Below are 24588 nucleotides of genomic sequence, written 5' to 3'. Positions count from 1 at the left end.
CAAAGCCTTGAAGTCGTGACTGCTTTATTGCACTGGCTGTCATGTTTATATGGGCCCCAGACGCTGACATCAGGGCCTTACGCCATTGGAGCACAGGCCTGGGATTGGCAGGTGTTCCTGACAGACTTCCCCATCTTTCTGCCATCCCAGGTCACCTGGGATGACAGCCGGTGTACCCCCAGAGGACTCTGCGTGGGCTGTTTCAATGTAATTTTCAAAACCTAAAACATACTGTATAATTGAAACAAATATGAATAGCAATGAGGCTATCAGTAATTGGACACTTAATTTACAATCAATTATATCTTAATTCAAAGCTATTTTGTTATTTGCTTTATTTGCCAAAATATTTATACTAAATTTCATGTTATACTCCTGTTTTGGCCCTTTCTTTCCCTGGTCCATATTGGATCTTGGGTGTGAACCTGTAAACAAATGAATAATAACTCTAACCCCAACACATAGATTGAAAGCTAAACATAAATGCCTAAATTATATAGGTCACAATGATTGATGCATGTGAGTTGAAAAGTCTCCAAATTACTGATGGCCTGAAATTAAATACAAAATTTGGAAAATACAAACCAGAACAATATAAAATAAATGCTAAGCCCTAAATAGATTTCTTGGTTTTTTTTGTGCAAGCAAAAATTATATATCCATATGCACATACTGTAAGTAACATAAAATTTTAAAAGCCCCCCCCAAAAATTCTGAAGTTTTTTGAGCCCCCTGTGGATTGTGAGGCCCTAAGCTGTAGCTTGCTTAGCTTATGCCTAAATCCGGCACTGCCCACGAGTCTGTGCTGACCAAATACCCCAATTAACCTGCAACCTCCATAGGTTTTGAACAGTTGGAAGAAATGGGAACAGCCAGAGGAAACCCATGCAGACACAGGGAGAACATAAAAACACCTTACAGAAAGCACCGACTGGATTCGAACATGGGTCACTGGCGCTGTAATAGCGTTGCGCTAACTGTGCCACCCTTGTGGTCATTCAAATTTTTACTGTTATAGTTGGTGTATCTTCTGAATCATTTTAGCTGCAGGAAGTTAACAATTTTCGTGCTGACTATAAAGTCACACAGTAATAAAATTTTGAGAGTGCAGGGTTTGCATGTTCCTGTCATGGTTAAAGGCAAAGTTAACATGCATAGGGAACCTTGGTTTTCAAGGGATATTAGCGATCTAGTTAAGAAGAAGAGAGAGGTATATAACAGGTATAAGTAACAAGGTTCATATGAGGGGTACTAGAAGAGTATAGAAAATGGAAGAAAGTACTTAAGAAGGAAATCAGAAAGGCAAAAGAAAGACAAGAGTTTGCTTTGGCAGATAATGCGAGACCTGAAGAGTTTCTACAAGTATATTAAGAATAAAAGGATAGCAAGGGACAAAATTGGTCCCCCAGAAGATCTGAGTGGTTGTCTATGTGTGGAGTCTCATGAGATGGGGGAGATCTTAAACAGACTTTTTGCATCAGTATTTACACAGGAAACTGGTATAGTTAATAAGGAAGGAAGGAAAACAACCAGTAGTGTCATAGAACATATAGAGATTAAAGAGGAGGAGGTGCTTGCTGTCTTACAGTGAATAAAGGTAGATAAATTCCCCAGGCCTGATAGGATATTCCCTGGTGACTAGTGTAGAAATTGCAGGGGCCCTGGCAGAAATATGTAAAATGTCCTTAGCCATGGGTGAGGTGCCAGAGGATTGGAGGGGAGTTCATGTTGTTCCGTTGTTTAAAAAAGGGTCCAAAAGTAAAACCAGGAAATTACAAGCTGATGAGCCTGATGTCAGTAGTAGGTAAATTATTGGGAAGTTTTCTGAGTGATCTGATATACAGGGTATTTGGACAGTCAGTAAGGCTTTGTGCATGGTAGGTCGTGTTTAACGAACCTTAAAGAGTTTTTCGAGGTTACCAAGAAAGTAGATGAAGGAAAGGCTGTGGATGTTAGCTGCCTGACTTTAGAAAGGCCTCTAAAAAGGTCCCATATGGGAGGTTAGTTCAGAAGATCCAGACACTGGATATCCATGGAGAGGTTGTAAATTGGATTCGAAATTGGCTGTATGGGAGAAGTCAGAGAGTGGTAGTGAATGATTGCTTCTCAGCCTTCAGGCCTGTGGTTAGTGATGTGCCTCAGGGATCAGTGCTGAGACCATTGTTGTTTGTTGTTTATATCAATGATCTGGATGATCATGTGGTAAATTGGATCAGCAAGTTTGCTGATGACACTAAGATTGGAGATGTTGTGGACAGCAAGGAAGACTTTCAAAGCTTGGAGAGGGATCTGGACCAACTGGAAAAATGGGCCAGAAAGTGGAAGGTGGAATTCTGCATTCCTTGCATTTTGCAAGGACAAACGAAGGTAGAACATACACAGTAAATGGTAGGGCACTGAGGAGTGTAGAGGAACAAAGGAATCTGGGAATACAGATATAGTACGTGATTCCCTAAAAGTAGCCTCACAGGTAGACAAGATTGTAAAGAAAGTTTTTGGTGTCTTAGCCTTCATAAATCAAAGGAATGGGTTTTGGAGTTGGGAAGCTACGGTAAGGTTGTATAAGACATTGGTGAGGCCAAATTTGGAGCATTGTGTGCAGATCTGGTCACCTAACTGCAGGAAGGATATCAGTAAGATTGAAAGAGTGCAGAGAAGATTTACTAGAATGTTGCTGGGTCTTCAGAAGTTGAGTTACAGAGAAAGATTACACAGGTAAGGACTTTATTCCTTGGAGCATAGAAGAATGAGGGAAGATTTGATCGAGGTTTACAAAATTATGAGGGGTACAGACAGAGTAAATGCGAGTGGGTTCTTTTCACTTAGATTAGGCAAGATAAAGGACGTAGCTTCAGGGTGAAAATTTAGGGGGGATATTAGGGGGATCTTCTTCACTCTGAGAGTGGTGGGAAGTGTGGATTGAGCCACCATCTGACATGGTAAATGCGGGCTCACTCTTAAGTTTCAAAAATAAATTGGATAGACCCGTGGACAGGGTGCAGATCAATGAATAATATTTTGGCATGGCCTAGAAGGGCCAAATGGCCTGTTTTCTGGGCTGTAATGGTAACTCAGTGCAGAACACAAACGATCAGTTTATCAAACCAATCTTAAAGCTCAGTTGACCCAGCATCTGGTTTTGAACAAACAATTATTTTCTTTGTCTCTTTGTGATTTGTTTCTTGAGTCACCGCCATCTGTACCATACCAAGTGGTATTCCTATTTGGGTAACTAAAATTCAGGAGAACTTAGTGATGCAGCATAGCTAATAAAGAGACTATATACAGGTATACAGGTATACCTTGCTTTACGAAACTAGAGTGCTCCTACGGAACTTTTCCTAGGTCAAAAGAAGCGATTACCATTGATTTCTACGGGAAAATTCACAGACCCAAAAAAAACTACATCAAATCATCCCAAATAGCACATAAAACCTAAAATAACACTCCATATGGAAAAAGCCGGAATGATAGGATAAATACACAGCCTAAATAAAGTAGAAAATATGTATGTACAGTGTAGTTTCACTTACCAGAATTGGGAAGGCAGCAAGTTTTGACAGCCCCGCTGGCCTCCCTATGACAGTCCCACAGGCCACTTTTGTGTGAAAGCAAAAATCCTTTCATAAAAGGGAACACAGGTTTCTTTGTAAAAGCGAATTTGCGTAAAGCGAGTATTCGTAAAGTATTCTAGAATTCTTCCCTTCTTTGGTAGTCACACTCAGTGGAGAAACCAAGTAAAAGATGGATGTGTGAATTTGTTTACTCTGGTGTGCTCATTTTACACTGGCTATGAAATAGTCTTGATAGAGTGAGGTCTGGTTTAGTAGCAATGCTGATTGAAGATCAGACCAATCACATGCCCACACACACACACACACACACACACACACACACACACACACACACACACACACACACACACACACACACACACACACACACACTCTGTCTCTCTCTTTCTCTCTCGCACACACATAAACACATGCACACAAAGAGATGATGAGTTTGGATAAAGTAAATGCAAGCAGGTTTTTTCCACTGAGGTTAGGCAAGTTAGGTAGAGGGCTTGGGTTTAGGGTAAAAGAAGAAATGTTTAAAGGGAACTTCACACAGAGAGTGGTGGGAGTGTGGAACGAGGTGCCAGATGAATTAGGTAAAGGCAGACTCAATTTTGCCATTTAAGAAATGGACAGGTGAATGGATGGGAGGCGCATGAAGGGATATGGTCCATATACAGGTCAGAATGATAGTTTGGCACAGACTAGAAGGGCCAAAAGGCCAGATTTGTGCTGCATTGTTCTACATTTCTATGGTTCTAAGATTCCAGAGTAGGAAACTTACCTATGATTTTATGATACTGAATGCTTCTTCCATCGCCTCCTCCTCCATGCCAATTTCTTTGACAAGGAACTCAACGCCCCTCTATTGATTATCTCCAACAGTCCTCCTCCCCTTAGACACCGCCCTCCAGTAAGTTTCTTGGTTCTGATCTTTTCATCCCCACTTGCCGACAGGACATTAGCCACCTGGACTTTTCCCCACTCAAGCATTCTTACCTTAGTCCCTCTGAACATGCTGCTTCTCTCCCCACCAACCCCAACTTCATCATCAAAGGGAGGTGTGGTTGAGGTCTGGTGTACTAATCTCTACATTGCTAGGGCCAAATGCCTGCTGTTTACACCTTTTCATATTTGTTCGTTGACCAGGACCCCACCAACCATCATCAGGATATTATCTTCCAAGTTATTAAAAATCTCATTACTTCTGGGTATCCCCTCACCATCTCCAACCTGATAGTTCCCCAACCCCACACCGCCCGCTTCCATCTCCTACACAAAATCCACAAATCCATCTGCCTTGGCAAACCCATTGTTTCTGCCCATCTGAACATCTCCTCAGACCTCAACACTATCTTGGCCCTCCATCCTCATCCAGTCCCTTCCTACATACATCTGGGTCCCCACTCACGCTTTCTTCCTCCATGAAGAATTCTGATCTTTTGTCCCCAACCACCTAACCTTCACCATGGATGTGCAATCCCTTTACCCGTCCATTCCCCATCGGAAGGGCTTTCTTTCTTGAATGCAGAGCCATCCAGTCCCCATCACTGTAGGCCCCTAGCTCAGCCTGCCTTTTTGTGTTGGGCATGTGAAGCAGTCCCTGTTCCAATTCTAATTGACCTGACCTGACCAGAAGCTGACAATTTTATTAAATTCACCGCCAACTTCCACACTGTCCTTAAATTCCCTCGATTGTTTCTGATACCTCCTTCTCTTGACCTCTCTGCCTCCATCTCAGGGGACAGACTATCTTGTTTCTCTTTTGGATGTAGAATATTATGCCTCTAGTAACTGTTTAATTCTTTCGCTGTAAAACCAGTCTAACATGACTGATCATATTTCCTCATTGGTGCCCAAATCTATTCCATCCAGTATGGAGAAGGCAGTAATTTGAAACAATTTCTAAGGCTTCATCTTTCTGACAATTCTCTTTGAATTGTGAATCTGAACTACCCCCATTCTCCTATTGCCATCTTTTGTACAAAAAAAGGCATTGCAAGGAAATATATTTAATATTACATACATCATTAAACAGCTCAAAAACACAATTATTAACAAGAAGATATGACTCCATACCAGGCGAATGGTGATATGTAAATGGGTAATTTAGTTCTTCATATGCTTGTTTGTGGAGATTAGGTTACATTTCGATTGTGTGCAAAATTGGGAATTTTATGTGAAATGGTTCCTTTTTTTTACAATAGTTATTACAGAAGTTCTACTTTAACAAAGCTAGATATACATTTTATGCACAAACCAATGTCCTCAGATCCACACACACATTGCCAGACATCTTCCATCTTTATATCTACTGGTTTTCCTACAGTGGGTTTCTCCAAATAGCATTTCTTCTTAGATCCACTGATGATGACAATCTCATTTCAGTTCTTTGGAAAACTGAGAACTCTAACCCTGCATTAGTCACCTCTGTTAATGGCTTTCAAGTACCCAATAGGATGTATACTTCAGTATTACAGCATAAATCAATTTATTACTTGTATTGGACACCTAAGGTGTTCGCAGTTTGGTGTGATTGAGCTGGCCAATGTATTGACAATGTTAGTTTACTGAGAAAGGAAACAATAGTCTGGGCTAAGTTCATGGGTAGGATGCTCCACATACTGAGATGTTTGACTTGTACATTTTTATAGTCTTATCAAACCTGCCACTGAACTAATAATGATGTTTGGTGAGATAACAGTAAACGTTTTGAAGAATCAATGTGTTGTGAGATGTTCCAGATGAACACTGCAGAGGATAGCTGTCTGTCAAGTTCTCATTGTCACCAACAATGTAGTCAGAGTTCTTTATTTTTGACGTGGTGGGGTTTAACATTCTTCATTACTGCATATTATGTTAAAAAAAGTTTTGTCAGTCATTTCATGTGATTAAGCCCATTGAAACTTTCTTTGTGAAACAAATACCAAGACAAAAACGTATTCCCTTTTTAATTGATGTTCTGATCGGATTACATGGAAATGGAAAGTGTGATCCTTTTGTCCAAATTGTAGGTTTATAAAATCTGAAGGATCCATAGATAAAATCTATGGATTTCAGTCTTTTTAATGCATTTACATTGTCAAGAAATACATTTATGGGTGTGCTTGATAGATTTATTGGCAAAGACTTTTTTTTTGTCTTTTGTCCCACCACTGAATGCCAAATCTCATGCACTTCAAATACCTGAGGTATTTGGAAAGTTGTGGTGGTGGTAGGAACAGACAGGTAGTTGGGCAGGTAGTAGGGTGGATTGGGATCCAGAGCTCTGGACAAAGTGGCGACTCTCTATCTGCCTTATGGTAGACAAAAGTTAAAGTATTTTATGTACGTTGCATTCTAAATGCAGTATTACGAAACAATAATGGAATCTTTACCTTTCCAACAAAATGGATGGGGAAAAGATCAGGTGAACAAGAGTTGGATTGAGGCTGGAACAATGATGATCATAGGGTCAGAGTTGGTTGGAGATTAGGGATGATAATGAGTATTTCACATATGGAAGGGATAGGCTGTGCCAAAGGATGAAAGTAATTCACTTCCATGACAGGCAGCCCAATCCAGCATTACTCTGGGAAAACCATGCTGTTACAGGAGTGCCCACCTACAGACACTCATGTCAAAATTATGAGGGGTACAAATAGGTATTTTCCACTGAGCTTAGGTGAGTCAAGAACTAGAGGTCATGGGTTAAAGTTGAAGATTAAGGGGAAGTTCTTCATTCAGAGAGTAGTGAGAGTGCTGAACAAGTTGTCAGTTGAAGTGACAAATCTGGGCTCAATATTGACATTTAAGTAAAATTTGGTTCAGTATGGTTCAATGGAACTAGGCAGATTATTAGTTCGGCACAGAGTAGATGAGCTGAATGCCCTGTTTCTGTGCTGTAGTGTTCTATGGTTTTATGAAAATGTGCTCTAACATCTCCTGCAATGCACAAAGGGGAGCATTACAAGAGAATGATGTCTTTCCCTGGTCAGAAGTGAAAGGGCAACTGATGTGCTTGGTAGAATTCTGGAGTTATGTGAAATTACCTGAAAATTGTGTTGTCCTGATTCACCCCAGAGAATAAATGATTTTCAATTTCAACACAACTGAACTTCACTATGCAAATACATTTACAGGTAATATTTTTCCATTTTGTGCATGCATTAACAGGAAGGGTATGTGGCAGGGGGGGTATATCTGAAATGGCAGGTTTTATATGGTACTGAATGCACATTTTTAAGAAAGTTAACTTTTACACAGATAGGACATTCCTTTGGAGATTTTTTCAAGAGGTTTCCTAGAGGGTCAATATTTTCTTTAAGAGCATCCCAAATTAAGATTTTTTCTGGTCACACTGCTCAAAATATTTGATTTTACTACCTCCTTGGAATGCAAGTACAAGCATGGCTTCGATTTACTGTCCACAGATCTTTTTTTCTCAATAATATCTAAGAAATGTTTTCTCCGTAAAATTTCAGTAATTTTATCATCAGTCCCTGTAGTTTGGAAAAATGGGCTGGTTTCACTCGCGAATGTGCCTGTTTAGAATCTAATTCAACCCCTAAATGAATTTTAAGTTCTACATATATTAAATAAATGCCAGAAACTGACTTCATGGGTGTAATTTAATCTCTAGTTTAAAGTGATTGGTAGCAACTGTTTGAACTTTCATCTTGTGCAATGGTCATTATCAACATTTAAAAACTCACAGCATATGCTATCATAAATACAACATTCAGCTTTTTCAATTTCTCATCATTGGTAGTAATGTCAGAATCGCTTTACTAATCCCTGCATGTCTCAGATTTATACTACCGTCTGGTGTACTATGTGGTGATTAATATTCTGCTCAAATTCCTTTTCTTTCAGTGACAAGACATTTTCTGCCATATTAGATTCTGCCACATGAGCCATCTACGCTTATTTCTGCATTATGTTTGAAACTGGAGTTAATGATCTTTTATCCCAAAGGCTCATGCCATGTGTGTTTGTGTCTGCCTGTAATGTATATGCTCGCAACGTAAGCAGGAAGGGAGTTGAGAGGAAGAGGAGCCTCACATGTCCGGTTTTTTTGTGGAGAAATTAACTCATCAGAGCGCTGCCATTTGTTTCAATCACAGGAATTTTCTCCTGTATGAAAACAAATTTTTTTAAAGAAAATCTACACCAATTAGCTGACCTAAGAACTTAAATCAAACACTCAGCATTGTAAGCATATTTTGATTTTTTTTTCCCCCAATGGGAACTGTAAACTACATAGCTGATACTATAAATTCAGGTAAGAATCAGGATGTTTATTCAGGGGCACATTTATAAATCTGACTGTGTGTCTTTTGGGTGTGATGGCATAAACTTGAGTTTAAGATACATTCTTGCATTGATGGATATAAAGGTGACGACTACAGGGATTTTTAGTTTTCTCTCTCATAGATTAGGATTTAATGGTCATTCCACAAATCTGTAATGGGATATGGTTCTAACTGGGAAATTATGTCATCCATTTCGGAATGGCTGCCGTGCAGTTTGTAATGTCAGTCACAGGATGCTTGTACTTTTAGTCCTTTTCATTAAAATGGAATCATGAGACATAAGGATGACACTGTTTTATGAAATATTCCACACCAGCCTTAGTTAATTGTTAAAAGTTTTTAACTTGTCAATACTTCAGACTGTTTCAGCTTAATATTTCTATGGAGCTCAAGGTCGTAAATAGTATGCTGCCAAAAGCAGATGTAACCTGGTTGAAATGTTTTATTTGGCTTTCAGTATCAGTGTAAATATTGTAATGTATCTTAAAGATAGTTGCGCAGAGGCATCTGAACTTCCCTGTTCAAGTGTTCCACACCAAAAAGTTAAATTTATGCTGGAATTTCATCATGTAATCTGCACCATTCATATTATTTACTTAAATTTTAATTGTGGGCATCTCACACACCATTTTGAAATAATACCTCTCAGAGGGGAGTGAACTCTACCAAGGAGAATAGGGAGTCTTTGCAAGAGGTCCAAAGAAGACATTGAGGTCCTTCATTCCCATTAGGGCGGTATTTAGTTCAATGCCATTACAGTGCCTGTGACCTGTGTTCAAATTGAGTGCTGTCTGTAAGGAGTTTGCACGTTCTCCCTACGACTGCGTGGGCCTCCTCCGGGTGCTTCGGTTTTCTCTCACCCTTTAAAAACTTACAGAGTCTCTAGGTTAATTGGTATAATTGAGCTGGAAGGGCCTGTTACCATAGTGTATGTCTAAATTTAAAGCATTTTAATGAATACCCTGATACAATTTGAGGCACAAACTATACAGCAAGCACTTCTGCCATTGTTATGAATCCCTTGTGTTGATTCACTCACTCACCACCCCAGCTCCAATCTGACAGCCATGTTTTTTTTTTAACCAAGCAGCCAGTTTGATCGAAGTGAGTGCTAACATGTCACACATGGTGATGGATATTGTAATCTATTACTGAGAGTACATTGTGTGCCGTGCTACTTTCAGTGCATCTTCCAAGTGATGTTCAAGATAGAGGAGCACTTATTCATTAGCCGAGGGAGGACATAAGCGGTCATTAAGTGGAAGTTTCCTTTCCCATGAACAACCCATTTTTACGATTGTTCATAAGGTCTAGAGTCAATGCTAAGGATAGCTAGGCCTATTTCCTTCTGTCTGCTGACCACTGCCTCTACTTTTAATAGACTTGCCCTCCCAGTGGGACATGATGTATCCTGGAATTTCATTGGAGAAGTCTGGCATATTGCCTACAAGATATTATTCTATTAGGATGAGTATGCCAGACTGAGGCTTGACTTCTTTGTGGAACAGTTCTCCCAATTTAGAAACTAGTCCCAAGATATTTGTGGCAAAGGCTTTCCAAGGTCATCTGGAATTGGAGTGATTTTTGCCACAGCAGATTTGGTGCCTCGCTGAGGTCTGCCCAGTTTAATTATTTTTCTTATTCACTGTGCTTGTGATACTACTCAGAGGCGTGCTAACCAATTTCAGACACCAATTAAGAGTCAACCACATTGAAAGGTTTGGAGAAAACTTTCCTATAGATCATTCATTCTCTTTGTATGAAGTTGTGCTGCATTACTCCACTTTCTAGTAAGAATACTAAAGTTAAAGCAGGTGTTCATCTTGTTTTATATAATAGTTTTACATCTTAGCCCATTTGATTGGTTTAACAGGTGCCAAAGGCATTTAGAGGGCAGCATGAGGTAGTCTTGAAAAATAGATTGCCATTACAAGCAGTTCACTTGATGTAAGCATCTATAGGTCTCAACACCCAAAAATAACTAGATCCATCCTTGCAAGCTGCTAAAATAAAATCAGCTGCCACCATTAAATCTGAGGGGAGGAAGAGGCAGATTTAACTGGAGCTGGTCTCCAGTAAATTATTTCAGTAAGAGGGATATTTTGTTTTTTGTGTGAACGCAAGTTAGAAACACTGCTGGTACAGGATTAAAGAGGAGTAACCTGTTGGCAAACGCATCTTACCAATAAAAGCTCTGTTGAATTAAAAAGGTATGTATAAACACCCTGACTTACACTGTTTATACATCTAAAATAGATGCATAGATAATTAGTGTCTGAACTTTTCTTTCTCTGTTTAGAGGAGGAGTTTAGTGGACAAAAATGAGGGGTTTTATGTCTTTTTGAGAATGTTGCTGTGTTTATCCTTTTTTTTTCAATTGTGTTTTAGTTTCCAACTGCTGTAAATTGAAAATACATGGCCAAAACTTGGGAACAAATGATCAGTTATTCCATAACACTTGGATTGTTAATCCTGGGCGTGGTCATTTATATAGCCGTAGAAATGGTAACGTCACAGTTTTTAATCTAAATGATTCAAATTCTGAGTACGGCAAATTGCGTATTCAAGTAACAATTTTAAAAATGTAGTCATTTATAAATTACTTGTGATGATTATTTTTGTCAATTTTTGCTACATTTGGTAAGAACTCTATTAATAGTTTTCTTCTGCTGCACACCACTCCACAACAGAGTGGTTTGAAGAGTAGAGAATATTTTAATGTTTTACACATGCAATTAATCAGAACACAATGGGCAAGAATTTGTGTTCCACAGCACCTTTAGTTTAGACATTGCAAGTTGCTTTGAGCTCCAAATAACATGAACCTGTGGAACAAATCACAGCAGAGTACTTTTTTTTGGAGAAAGCAAGGGCGTACAGAGAAGGCAGATGAGTAAACTTGTGAAGATCGATAAACTTGATTTAACCTTAGGATCTCAATGCACTAGCCAGTTCTTTCTTTTAATCTTACCCAGCTGAATATGCAGTCAGCAGCAGGAAGACCTCCCCTTCTTATTCCCAAGCAGTCCTTTCCAAATATAGTACAGCAAATTATTGATTTCTTTAAATGTTCTTTAAATGAATTGTGCTTTCAAATGAGGAAATATGCACATAAAGGATGTCTTATTTGTTCATTCAAGGGATGTGGATTTCTCAGGCTGGACCATCATTTAATTGCCCCTCCCAAAATGCCCTTTGAGAAAGTGGTGGTGAGCTGCCTTGTTCAACCTGGAGGTGTGGATACATCCACAAAAGTGTTAAGAAATGAGTTCCAGGGTTTTGACCCAGTGATGGGGAACAAACAGCAGTTTATTTCCAAGTCAGTATGGTGTGTGGCTTGGAGGGCATTTTCTCATGTGTTTCCATGGTTTTGCTGCTCTTATCCTTTTGGCTGATAGAGTTTGTCGGTTTCGATGGTGCTGTCTAAGGAGTCTTGTTTCACAGTGCATCGTGTAAATGGTACATGTACACAATCCTTTATTCAGAACCCTTGGGAGACAGTGTGTTCTGAATTTCAGATTTTCCTGGATTTCAGAACAAAAGCCTGCTGCCCCAGATTTAAGCCCACCCGAATTGTGCTGCCGTATCCACCCCCAATCTGTCACGCTGCTGTCTCTCTCTCCTCCCCCTCCCGCCCATCCGAGTCACGCTGTCATCTCTCTCCCCCCACCCACCCGAATCGTGCTGCCGCCTCTCTCCCCCCACCCACCGGAGTCGCGCTGCTGTCTCTCTCCCTCCTCACGCACCCAAGTCATGTTGCCATCTCTTCCCCCCCCCCAACCTATCGCACGGCTCTCTCTCTCTCTCTCTCTCTCTCTCTCTCTCTCTCTCTCTCTCTCTCTCTCTCTCTCTCTCTCCCCTTCCGCTGTACCAGCACCAGGAAAAGAAATGCAGGTTTTTGGAACTTTCCGGATTTTAGATGTCCGGATAAAGGATTGTATATCTATATAAGCAATAAATTGTGTAAATGGTAAATGGCTATTGTCTTGACTTGAAAGCTTATTGACGATCAGTTGCTCTTGGTCAGGAGTCCGTGCATGAGAACAAACCACTGCTTTACCCATTTGATTGCCATGGAGAAGCCTGAAAGTATTCACCGTAGGAAAGTTCGGGGTCCTGTGGCACAAAGTGGCTGTTGTGAACAGACAGTCCTCACTGCAATCATTATGTCAAAGAGAAGGAATAGGAAGGTAGATACCAACCTCGCAAATCTTTCCTGCCCAAGACACACCTATCTGCTTGTGGTATCATGAATACAGCCTCAATGCAATGTACCTCACTAACTGTCTCACAGCTTGCCTACTGACCATCTGACCACATTACAAAATAGAAGCAGACACAAAATAAATATTCAAGCTAAATTTATAATTGAAAAATTGTCATTTTTCATATAATAATGGAATGAACCATATTTACTATATTCTTTTATCAATATAGTAGAAGGCAATTGCAGCCATTGATTAACAATTCGATTCTCACTACTCTTCCTTGTAACCTACTGTCCCCACCAGTCTGCCAACTCCCCTCTCCTCTGCCCCAAGATTTCAACAGTCATCTGCACCCTAGAGGCAATATACAGTGACCAATTAAACTACCAACCCAAATATCTTTGGAATATGGGAAGAAACATGAGCACCCAGCAGGAATGTTTAAAGTTCAAAGTTCAGATTTAGTGTTAGAGGACATACATGACATCACATAAAACCCTGAGATTCTTTTTCCCTGCGAGCCAGGCAGAATTTCTACCAGGCAAAAAAAAGCCTGTGTTCAAGAAAGTATACATAAACAAAGAAGAAAATGTAAATAAACTGACTGGGAAATAGAGAAAATAAATATTTAATAATAAATAATTTGCAAAGCAAGATCCTTAAATGAGTCTCTGATTAAGTTTGTTGTTTAAAAATCTGATGGTGGAGGTCTGGGACCTGGTGGTGTGAGTCTTGTGGCACTTATACGTCTTTGCTGATGAACAGAGCATGTCCTGGGTGGTGTGGATCCTTGATGACTACCGCTGCTCTTCAACAGCAGTGATCCATGTAAATTTCCTTGAATGGTGGGAAGAGCTTTGCCTGTGATTTACTAGGCTGCGTCCACTACCTTTTGCAGGGGTTTCCACTTAGAGATATTAGTATCCCCTATACCAGGGCGTGATGCAGCTAGTCAGCACACTTTCCACTACACATCTGTAGACATTTGCCAAGGTTTATCATGTAATGCCAAATCTTCACAAACTCCTGAGCAAGTAGAGGCGCTGGCGTGATTTCTTCACGGGATTACCGGTCAACTCTACACAGACACCACCAGATTTAACTGTAGTTATTGGAAATATGAGGAAACAACTTTTCAAGTTGCTCCAGTGTGCCACTCAAATCATCGTTTGACATTTTGGTGCTTGCCCCTCTTATGATCTTGCCTGCCCTGGTGCTATTCCAGTGACGGCCATTTGGATTGCACAAGGTAATTGTGTTTCAGATTCCTGGAAGAGGTTTCAAGCAGTTTCGAGGCTGAAAGTCCCAGATTTAGACTATATAATCTGCAGCAAGACAGTAACTTTGTGAGGAGGTGAGCGAATGGGGTGAGTTGATGGCTTTGGCTGAATGGCAGGGATGCAATAGCAACAGGTCTGTCCTCTCTGGAGCTGTTGACGTTCTCAGACAGTGAATCTTATCTGCCTGAACATCTCTTTGCACAATGTCATGGAAGCAGTTGGATTTTGACTAGTAGAACGGCAACATCTCAGGGCAGGAGGTTAAGCTTAGATGTTTCAGTTATGCTGCATTGGAAGCTAAGACCTCAGTTATGACCCACTGTAGCACACTTCAAAGTTCAGATTTATTGTCAGAGTACAAACATGTCATCAAGTACAACCCTTAGATACTTATTCCTGAAGACCAGGCAGAATTTCTACTTATTGGTAGTGCAAAAAAACTAGTGAAGAAAAGATACATATGTATACAAAAGAAACAAATGTAGACAACGAAAGAAGTACAATCAAGCGGACAGTGCAATACAGAAAAAAATATTTAATAATATAGAATGTGCAAAGTAAGTATCCTCAAATGAGTCTCTGATTGAGTTTGTTATTTAGCAGCCTGATGGTGGAGGAACAGCACTTGTGAAAAGGTGAGCTAATCGAGTTATTTAACACTTTTGTACTGGTAAAGGTGGGTCTCAAAATCTGCACAAGGCACTGTATTGATTGGTTAAATAAAGCCTGCACCTGACGTTGGACTTGAGCTTTCTTGAGCTCTAAAGCTCTAAACATTTCATTATATGTACACATTAGTTTTTTTTTTAAAAAGCACCTCATCAAATTTCTTATGAGCTCTTTGGCAGTAGAACTCCTGCACCACCTCACCCTCCAGTAAGCCACTCATGCGTCTGCATTAGCTCTGTCCAGTTGTGCCTGGTGCCTACTTTTCTTTCCCCTATCACATCACTTCTTTCTCTGCTACCTTCCCACCTGTATCCACCTCTTAACTGTCAGCCTGTGTTCCTTCTCCTGCCCTTTCTTCCCTGCTCCCCCCACCTTTTTATTTAGTGGTCTACATGTTTCTCCTTATTCCTATTGAAGAGCTCAGACCCGAAACATTGGTTACCTTTCACTTCCTATGGATGCTACGTGACCTGTTGTATTCCTACAGCACATTTGTATCATTTATTGTGCCTGGTGTCTCACCGCTTCAATTCTTGTCCTGTTATCATCCTTTATACAAAGTGCAGTACCAGTGGCTGAATGCCGGTTCTAAGTGTTAATTTGAGTGGATTTGTGTTTTCTTCATCAACGTCTTGTTACCTCTACATTAAAGGTTGCAATTGGACTCAGAAGGAAATACAGCACAGAAATACGCTCTTCTGTCTGCTGACTGGTCATCAATCTTCACACTAATTCCATTAAAAAAAAAATTCTCTGTACCTTCTAATCAACTTGCCACACAAATTATTATTCATCTACACACAAGAGGACATTTATCATCACCAATTTCCTGTCAAGGCACCTGTCTGTGGGGTGCAGGGGAAACATATGGGATCATGGCAATCGGGACAAACTCTGCACGGACAGCACCAAAAGTCTCTGGCACTGCAAGACAGTATCTCTACTAGCTCTGCCATACCACCTACTTAGATATCTGTCAGGAGAATGAGTCTAGGATGTTACTTTGGCATCAGAGTATTGATGAAGAAAGAGATGGATGCTCACATTGTCTGCCACTTAGAAATCAAGAGAGTGATTTTAACATAAGAAGATTTTGCCACAAACTTCATAGTGCAATTATCCTAACTACTGACCACACCAGTAATTTGGTGACCTGCAGTGTGCTGGTGCACTGTCTATAGGCCTCTTGTAATCTTTAACCCAAGAGGTATTGTTTCCTTTCTTTTTGAGATGAATTATTTAGTTGAAGTGTGTCATCCACTAGAAGTTTTGATATAGCTCACATTCTTGATCCCATCCAATATCAAGCATTTATAATGTCAGGAAGACAAAAAAAGTGATGACTATCACAAGTTTACTACTTAAATGTTGAATTATTTCTGTAGATTAATTATATAATTAACGCCAGATGATGTGAGACTTCAAGAATAAAAAAAATATCATTCTTGTACACACCACAATTATTGGTTTCAATGTCTTAAGCTAATGAATCAGTGGTTTCAATGTACAAAACTAATGAATGCTTGACTAACGTAATGGACTGGGTCTATTCTGAATATGTTCCCTTGAGGATATGTTTGTAATCAAGGATCTTTGACAGCAAAATCGCAATCATATTATCAAACAGCTTCTAAGAGAATGTAAATAACTTTTTTTAAAAAGTAATTTGTATAAGTACAGAGACATAATTGGCTATTATCCACTTGATACTTCAACTGCAAATGGAGCGGCTATGTCAGTTGTGCATTGTAAGAGCTGCCAAGAAATTAAGCTGCTGTTGAGCATGAATGTTCTGCATCTTTCAATTTATGTGGGATTTAAAAAGATGTTGACTAATGTGAAAAGAACGGCATGACAAACTTTTTTAAGCTGTGCGTTTCACTGGGTTTGTAGATTATGTTATAAAACAATTTATTTCTGTACTAGAAGCCGTGATCACTTCAACTTCTCATGTGGCGTAAACTCTTGACTCCATTGCCAGCTTGTCATTGGATATTGATTTATTGCTTGTGATATTTTTATTGAAATATAGGACAAGTATGTGTTCTTGATAATTAGAGAGGAAAACTTATTCTCGAAGACTTGCATTTCTCCCAATAAATTTAAAATTCCCATGGGTACATCTGCTTGTATGTTTTTTAACCATCTGAACATTTATTCAAACATGTGGCCTTGACTTTTTAAATCGGTAACAAAAATTAATGTTTATTTTAAGAGATTGCCTTGCATGTATCAGATGTAATACTATTAACATGATAGGTTTGCAATTGCGTGCTGGTCATGAGATCAGAGAAACTCAAAAGCTTGGTTAAAAGTTTAAAAATGGAACATACAGTGATCAGATAGTATTTGTTCCAGTGCACATGCTTCTACTATGCATCTTGAATGCACATAATTTATAAATCTTTTTTAGCAACACAAAAAAAACCTAAATGTTAATGTAAAAAATTCTGTACCTTTGTTATTGTGTTCGAGTGAATCATAAAATTATCTTGATTAAGTATTATGTGAGCCCTCCTTTCATGGTCTCAACACAAACTTTTACAGGCACAATGTTAAAATCATCCTGGAACAATACTGTTGGAACCATGCATTCTACAAAACTTGTATTTGATATCTCCATATCTGTATTTCATTTTTATTCGGATCTGAGATTCTAAGTTAGTTTGAAATAAAATAAATTGCATATAAATATTAAGTTTTAATGACCAATTCCTTTGTTTTCATTTTATGAATTATCCACTAGCTCAATGGTTCTCAACCTTTTTCTTTCCACTCCCATACCACTTTAAGTATTTCCTGTGCCATAGGTGCTCTATGATTAGTGAGGGATTGCTTAAGGTGGGATGTGGGTGGAAAGCAAAAGGTTGAAAATCACTGTTTTAATCGTACCTCATTGACTCATTATGTGCATGGTTTCATAACTCCAAAGCAAATGGGCCAATGACAATTTTTCTCAAGCAAAATATTTCAGTAACAATTGGGTCCAGAGCAGTGATTCTCACGCTTCCCTTCTCACTCACATCCCACCTTAAGCAATCCCTTACTCATCACAGAGCACCGTAAGTGGAAAGATAAAGGTTGAGAACCACTGCACTAGCTACTTATTATTTGGGGGAGGAGGGGGAATGTATCGTTCATTTACTAGATGTCTGATTATTTGGTTTTCGGCACTCCTGAAGAAAGGGTCTCTGTAAGGAGTTTATATGTTTCCCTGTGAGTGCATGAATTTCCTCTGGGTGTTCTGGCGTCCTCCCATGTTTCAAAGGTTAATTGTTTCAACTAAATATGCAGAGGGATGGGAACCGGAATGCCAGAGCAAATAATGTTGTGGGGATAGAAAAAGACATAAATTAAAGGGTTGTGCAAGGTGGGAAAAATGTTCTGATATATCTATTTCAATGGAAGGTGTATTGTGGGAAAGGTAGATGAGCTTAGAGTGTGGATTGGCATGTGGAATTACGGCATTGTGGCCATAAGTGGAATTTCATTGCAGGAGAGGCAGTACTGACAGCTCAATTTTTGTGGTGCTGTTGTTTCAGGTGTGAAAGAGCGGGGAGGAAGGGATGAAAGAAGGAGAGATTGGAATTGCTCCTCCGGGAAAATGTCACAGCTGTGCCCAGACAGGACTAATTTGACAGTTTGTCTACAGAGGCTATATAAGTGAAGATGAGGAATGGGGAAGGTATATCCACACAAATGGGGTTTTATTATAGACCATCCAATAGTCAGCAAGAATTGGAGGAGCAAATCTATAGATAGCTAGCAGACAACTGCAGGAGAAGATTTTAACTTTCCACATATTGACTGGGACTCCCATACGTTAAAATGTTGGATGGCTTAGAGTTTGTCAGATATGTTCAGGAAAGGTTTCTAAATCAATATTTCGAGGCACCAACTAGACAAAGGTGCAATTCTAGATCTCCTTTTAGGAACAAGCCAGAAAATGTGTTAGAAGTACATGCAAGGGGACTCTGTAAGTCCAGTGTTCTGATTCTGAATCTGAATGCCATTAGTTTCAAGTTAATTACGGAGAAGGGTAGGTCTGGTCCTCGGGTTGGGATTCTAAATTGGAAAAAGGCCAATTTTGAGGAAATGAGAAAGGATCTAGAATGTATGGATTGAAACAGGTTGTTTTTTGGCAAAGATATGCATGGTAAGTAGAAGTCCTTCAAAGGTGAAATTTTGAGATTATGGAGTTTATATGTTCTTGTCAGGATTAAAGGCAGAGTTCACAGGCAGAGGAAACCTGAGTCTTTGAGGGATAATGGCCATCTGGTTAAAATGAAGAGTGTGCCAGGTATAGGCAACACAGAGCAAATGAGGTTCTTGAGGAGAAATGCAAAAGATTTAAGAAAGAAGTTAAGAGAATTAAAAGATTCATGAGGTTGCTTTGGCAGACAAGGTGATGGAAAATCCTAAGGGCTTCTACAGGTATATTAAGTACAAGAGGATAGTAAGGGATAAAATTGACCCTCTTGAAGATCAGAGTGGTCGGCTATGTAAGGAGCCAAAAGAGATAGGGAAGATCTTAAATGAATTTGTGACATCTGTATTTAGCAAAATGGCACACAGTCTATGGAAGTGAGGCAAACAAGGAGTGAGGTTATGGAAGTTATACAGATTAAAAAAGAGGAGGTACTTACTGTCTTAAGGAAAATGAGAGTGGATAAATACCCAGGACCTGACAAGATATTTTCTCAGACCTTGGGGAGGTAGTGTAGAAATTACAGATGTCCTGGCAGATATATTTAACATGTCCATAGCCCTGGATGAGCTGCCAAAAGATTGGAGGGTAGCTCATGTTGTTCTATTTTTAAAAAAACAGCTCTAAGAATAATCTGGGAAATGATAGGCCAGTAAGCCTGATGTCAGTAGTAATTAAGTTTTTGGAAGGGGTTCTAAGAGATTGAATATACAGGTACATGGATTTGGATAGATGGGGACTGATTAGAGAGAGTCAAGATGGCTTTGTGCATGGCAGGTCATGTTTAATCAATCTCCTAGCTTTTTGAAGAGGTTACCAAGAAAGTTGATGAAGGAAAGACTGTGGATGTTGTTTGTGTGGACTTAAGTAAGGTCTTTGACAATGTCCCGCATGAGATGTAGGTCAGGAAGGTTCAGACACTTAGTGATTACCATAGTGTTTGCACAGTACCATAGTAAATTGCATTAGATATTGGCTTTATGGGAGAAACCAGAGAGCGGTAGTTGTTGATTGGTTCTCAGACTGAAGACCCATGATGACAGCTGTGCTTCCAGGATCAGTGCCGGGTCCATTGTTGTTCGTCATCTATGGATGATAATGTGGCAAATTGGATCAGCAATTTGCAGATGACACAGATTTTGGAGGTGTAGTGGATAGTGAGAAAGTTTTTCAAAGCCTGCAGGACATATTGGATCAGCTGGAAAAATAGTTTACAAATGGCCCTTGGAATTTAATGCAGAACAATATGAAGTATTTCCCTTTGGAAGGAGAAACCAAAGTAGGACATGGTCAATAAACTGTAGGGCATTGAAGAGAGTGGCACAATAGAGGGATCTAGGAATACAGATTCATAATTGCCTCAAAGTGATGTTGTAGGTAGATGGGGTTGAAAAGAGAGCTTTTGGCAAATTAGCCTTTGTAAATCAAAGTGTTGAGTATTGGTGATGGGATGTTATGGTGAAGTTGTATACAACATTGATGAGTTCATATCTGGAGTACTGACTGCAGTTTTAGTCACCTAAATAAAAGAAGAATGGAAGCATGTTGCTTGGACTTGAAGAGCTGAGTTACAGGGAAAGGTTAAACACGGTAGCCTTTATTCCCTGAAGCGTAGAAGAATGAGGGGAGATTTCATAGAAGTATATGTCATTATGATGGGTATAGATAAACTAAAAGCAAGCAGGATTTTTTCCAGTGAGTTTAAAAGAGATACAAAATATTTCTCATGGGTTAAAGTTGAAAAGGGAAAAGTTAAAAGGGAATATTAGGGGGAACTTCTTTATATGGAGAGGGGTGGGTACATGCTGAATTGGTAAATGCCAGCTGAATTGGTAAATGCAGGCTCAATTTTAATACTTAAGAAGAAGTTTGGACAGGTACATGGATGGGAGGGGTATGGAGGGATATTGTCCAGATGTAGGTCAGTGGAACTAGACAGAAAAATGTTCTATGGTCTATCATATTTATTTTATTTTTATTATTATTTAGACATGCAGCACAGTAACGGGTCATTTTGGACATCAAGTCTGTGCTGCCCAATTTTACCTCTAATTTACTCCCAATTAACCTTCACCCCAGGTATGTTTTTGAACAGTGGGAGGAAACCATTCTGTAAGCGAAATCACTCCCAGTTCTATGAGCTTTACACACATTTTGCATTAAATCCAACATTGGGTCAAATTTCCAAGCACCTCCAGCCACTTGTATTTTTTAGTGGATGATATCATTCCATTGGATGTTTACAAACATGCTTATCAAGAATACAAGCTAGGAAAATATGATACAACAACAGAAATTATTCAGTTGTGTTTCTAATAAAGCAGTTGCCTAAAAGGAAGAATTTTTGAGCGTTTCCAGACAGTCCTTAAACTTATCATGTTCATTCAAGCCTGCAAATGCTAGACAACAACATATCCAATTATAAATGTTCAGCCAATTAAAAATCTATCCACCTAAAGATGAGCTATTGCTCTAAAATGAGTTTAAACATTAAATGCTTAAGACAAGATTTCCAACTTCAATGGCTGTCTGTGGTTCTCAGACATGAGTACAGGGGTATTCACAAATTTTTTTTAAAAGATCGTACAGTCGAATTTTATTGGGAGTGAACAGATGTGGGATAAACACAGACAATTTTCTTGTTATATTATAACGAATATATTCTTCACTAATATTGAAATTGACTTTATTGTGGACACTGCAAAACTTGGTTTTTTTTTAAGCAATTGTGCAATCTAACAATCAGGCAGTAGGAGGATTTCAAGAATAATTTTAGGAAAATAGATGAAAAAAGCTACTCTCTGGATAATGCAATAATTTGCTTTGTTTTTGTGGAAAGAAATGTTGAAATGTATCGAGAATTGTATGCACTTTGTCTACATCTGTTCACTCCTAACAACATTCCACCATCTTTTTTTAAAATTTTGAGCATGTCTAGGTCTGAGAAATATAGACAAATATGGTTAAATCTTTTTTTATAAAATTTACTCTGCATGGGAGGTTTAAATCTGACAAGAGATGCAAAAGCTTTGAAAATCAAATAATTCCATACTGACAGAATAGTTGAAAGTTTGTTTAAATTGCTTGAAAATAATGTTTATTTTAATCCATCCCACATTTTCTGCAAGTTAGCACATTAAATTAACTCAACATTCCTTTCCAGTGTCAGTTGGTTGCTTGAAAGATTCCACTGCATGCAAATTCATATTTCTTGAAAAATATTTCCCTGTAAATATTGACATCTATTAGGAGGTTAGCTACAAAGACAACTTCAAAGAACTTGACTTAATAAAACAAAAGAGATCCCCCACATCTTCATTTGCCTTTGTCTCCCCATATAATGAGGGGTTGGGAGGTTGTGTTTCAGGGTATTCAATGTTGACATTGGAACAATGAAATGCCTTGCTCTGGTAACCTAATCAGCATCAATTATAAAAGTCTTGAAATCCACTTGTGTTCACATTTCCAGTTGCTGTCACATCTGATGAACCCAGCCAGTCTGACAGTGTACATCTCGATATTCAGGAGACTGTTTCACTTAAGGAGAGATTAGCGATGTATCAAGCAGCTGTTTCCAAGAAGGAGAGCAGTTGCCCTTCAGTCGTTGTAAGTATCACCCTTACTGGTCGTTCTACTTTTTTTTTAAAATGAAAATGATCATGACTTTATATGCAGAGCATTTATGTATTGTTCCAAGATAGATGTATGCATCCGTTGGTAGTAGACAAATTGAGCAGAAGAACTGATGACCGAAATCCAGTTTTTGAAGTCGAGGGGCAACTGCAACCTTATTGCTGACTTGAAGAGGAGAACTTGATTGAATGCCTTGTTTGAAACTTATAACTAAAGGAAATGCAAGCATATCCTTAGTCTTAGTTTGATGCATCTTTTTGTTTTATATTTCTCATATGGCATGGAAGGTGAGTCTATGCAAGCCCTCCAAACGATCTATCCCCCATTCTCTGTGACCTGATCTCTCTCATGTCCATCAGATCTTCTGATTCTCTTTGAATACCCACACACTCACGCTTGGGCCCATTAACCTACTATCTATTGTTGGGAAGTAAAAGGAAAGCAGATGCCTCAAGGAAATCCACACAAATGTGGGTAGACTGAGGGAACTGCACGAGAAATGCCAGAGGTTTAAACTGAACCTGGATCACCGGTGCTTTAAGGCAGTTGCATCAGCTGCTTTGTCTTTACCCAATTGATAAATTTAAGAACAGTTGTAAGCATTTTCATTATTTTGGGAGAATATTTTAAACTATAATATATTGTAAACCCTTAGACTTTTGCTATAATCAGAATAACAGTATCATTTTCAATACGAGTTGGAAATAATCCTCAAAGGGATTTCACAGGTTATTTTCGCTGTGGGCAGTTCATCTGAACCTTTTCTATTAATGATAGAGTTCTGCCAAAAATAATTGTTCAGAATATAACCCATAGGATAGGGGAATGCCATTTTCCATTTACAAGAGGACTTTTGAATATATTGGCAGATATTGCTCTTTTTTTTTGTATTTAATCTTAACAACAAATTCTGTGATTAATACTTCAGATCTCTGCTTGGCCACACCAGTTTCACCTGAACAATTAGGGTGAAACTATTGGTGGCTCGGCAAGTGAAATTAGTGATAGTGGATCAGTAGCCAACTTGTACGCAGGTCAGTCGTTGGTTGGAAGATAGAAAGAAACCAAGAACCACTTTATAAAAGAGAAATCATGCTTGGCAAATTCAATTGAATTTTTTGAGTTTGTTACCAGCAAAATAGATAAGGCTTAACCAGTTAATGCGATATATTTGGACTTTCAAAAGGCCCTCGAAAAGAAGCTATACCAGAGATCATTAAACAAGATAACACAGAGCAGTATTGGGGATAACATACAGGTGTGAATTGAGGATTAGTTAACAGACAGCCCACTAAGTGCAGGAGAAAGCAGGCTACTTTGCGATTGAGTGGTTGCTGCAATCTGGGATGAGGTCCAGCAATCTTGGGATGAGAGGATCAAATAATATCTCCAAGTTTGTGGATGATACTAAGATATGCTATTGTTTGAAGAGTAAGGAGATATTCATGGGATTATTGGCAAGCAAGGGGATGAGCAAGGGAACGGCAGATAGAAAGTAACATTTTTATAACGTTTTTATGTTGTAAAAATGTGAGTTGGTTCACCTTTGCAGAAACCTTGGGTTCTGAAAGAAGTAGTGGTAGAGATTATTGGAGGCATTGGTGATCATCTTTCAGGAATGAACAGATTCTGGCATGGTCCCAGAGGACTGGAAAATTACAGATATCACCCCACTATTCAAGAAGGGAGGGAGGCAGCAGAAAGGAAATTATAGACTGTTTAGCCTGACGACAGTGG

At 39.1% G+C, this 24588-nt stretch overlaps 1 protein-coding gene across 7 annotated transcripts in view; it reads left to right on the top strand.

The window, feature by feature from the left end:
* xirp2b (xin actin binding repeat containing 2b) overlaps positions 1 to 24588 on the top strand; it is a 130854-nt gene that overhangs the window by 52838 nt on the left and 53428 nt on the right. For 5 of the 7 annotated variants that reach the window (XM_069935322.1, XM_069935320.1, XM_069935325.1 and 2 more), the window contains exon 3: positions 22688 to 22824. In XM_069935322.1, the coding sequence (XP_069791423.1) occupies positions 22688 to 22824 (137 nt within the window). Of the gene's footprint in view, positions 1 to 8630; positions 8824 to 10898; positions 11065 to 22687; positions 22825 to 24588 lie in introns of those variants that run through there. The other 2 variants (XM_069935324.1, XM_069935327.1) reach the window with 2 other exon arrangements.

This window comes from Narcine bancroftii, chromosome 4 (genome assembly GCF_036971445.1).
Source record: "Narcine bancroftii isolate sNarBan1 chromosome 4, sNarBan1.hap1, whole genome shotgun sequence".
Taxonomy (NCBI): Eukaryota; Metazoa; Chordata; class Chondrichthyes; order Torpediniformes; family Narcinidae; genus Narcine; species Narcine bancroftii.
The sequence above is the reverse complement of the archived record's forward strand: the minus strand, read 5'-3'. Positions and strand labels throughout refer to the sequence as shown.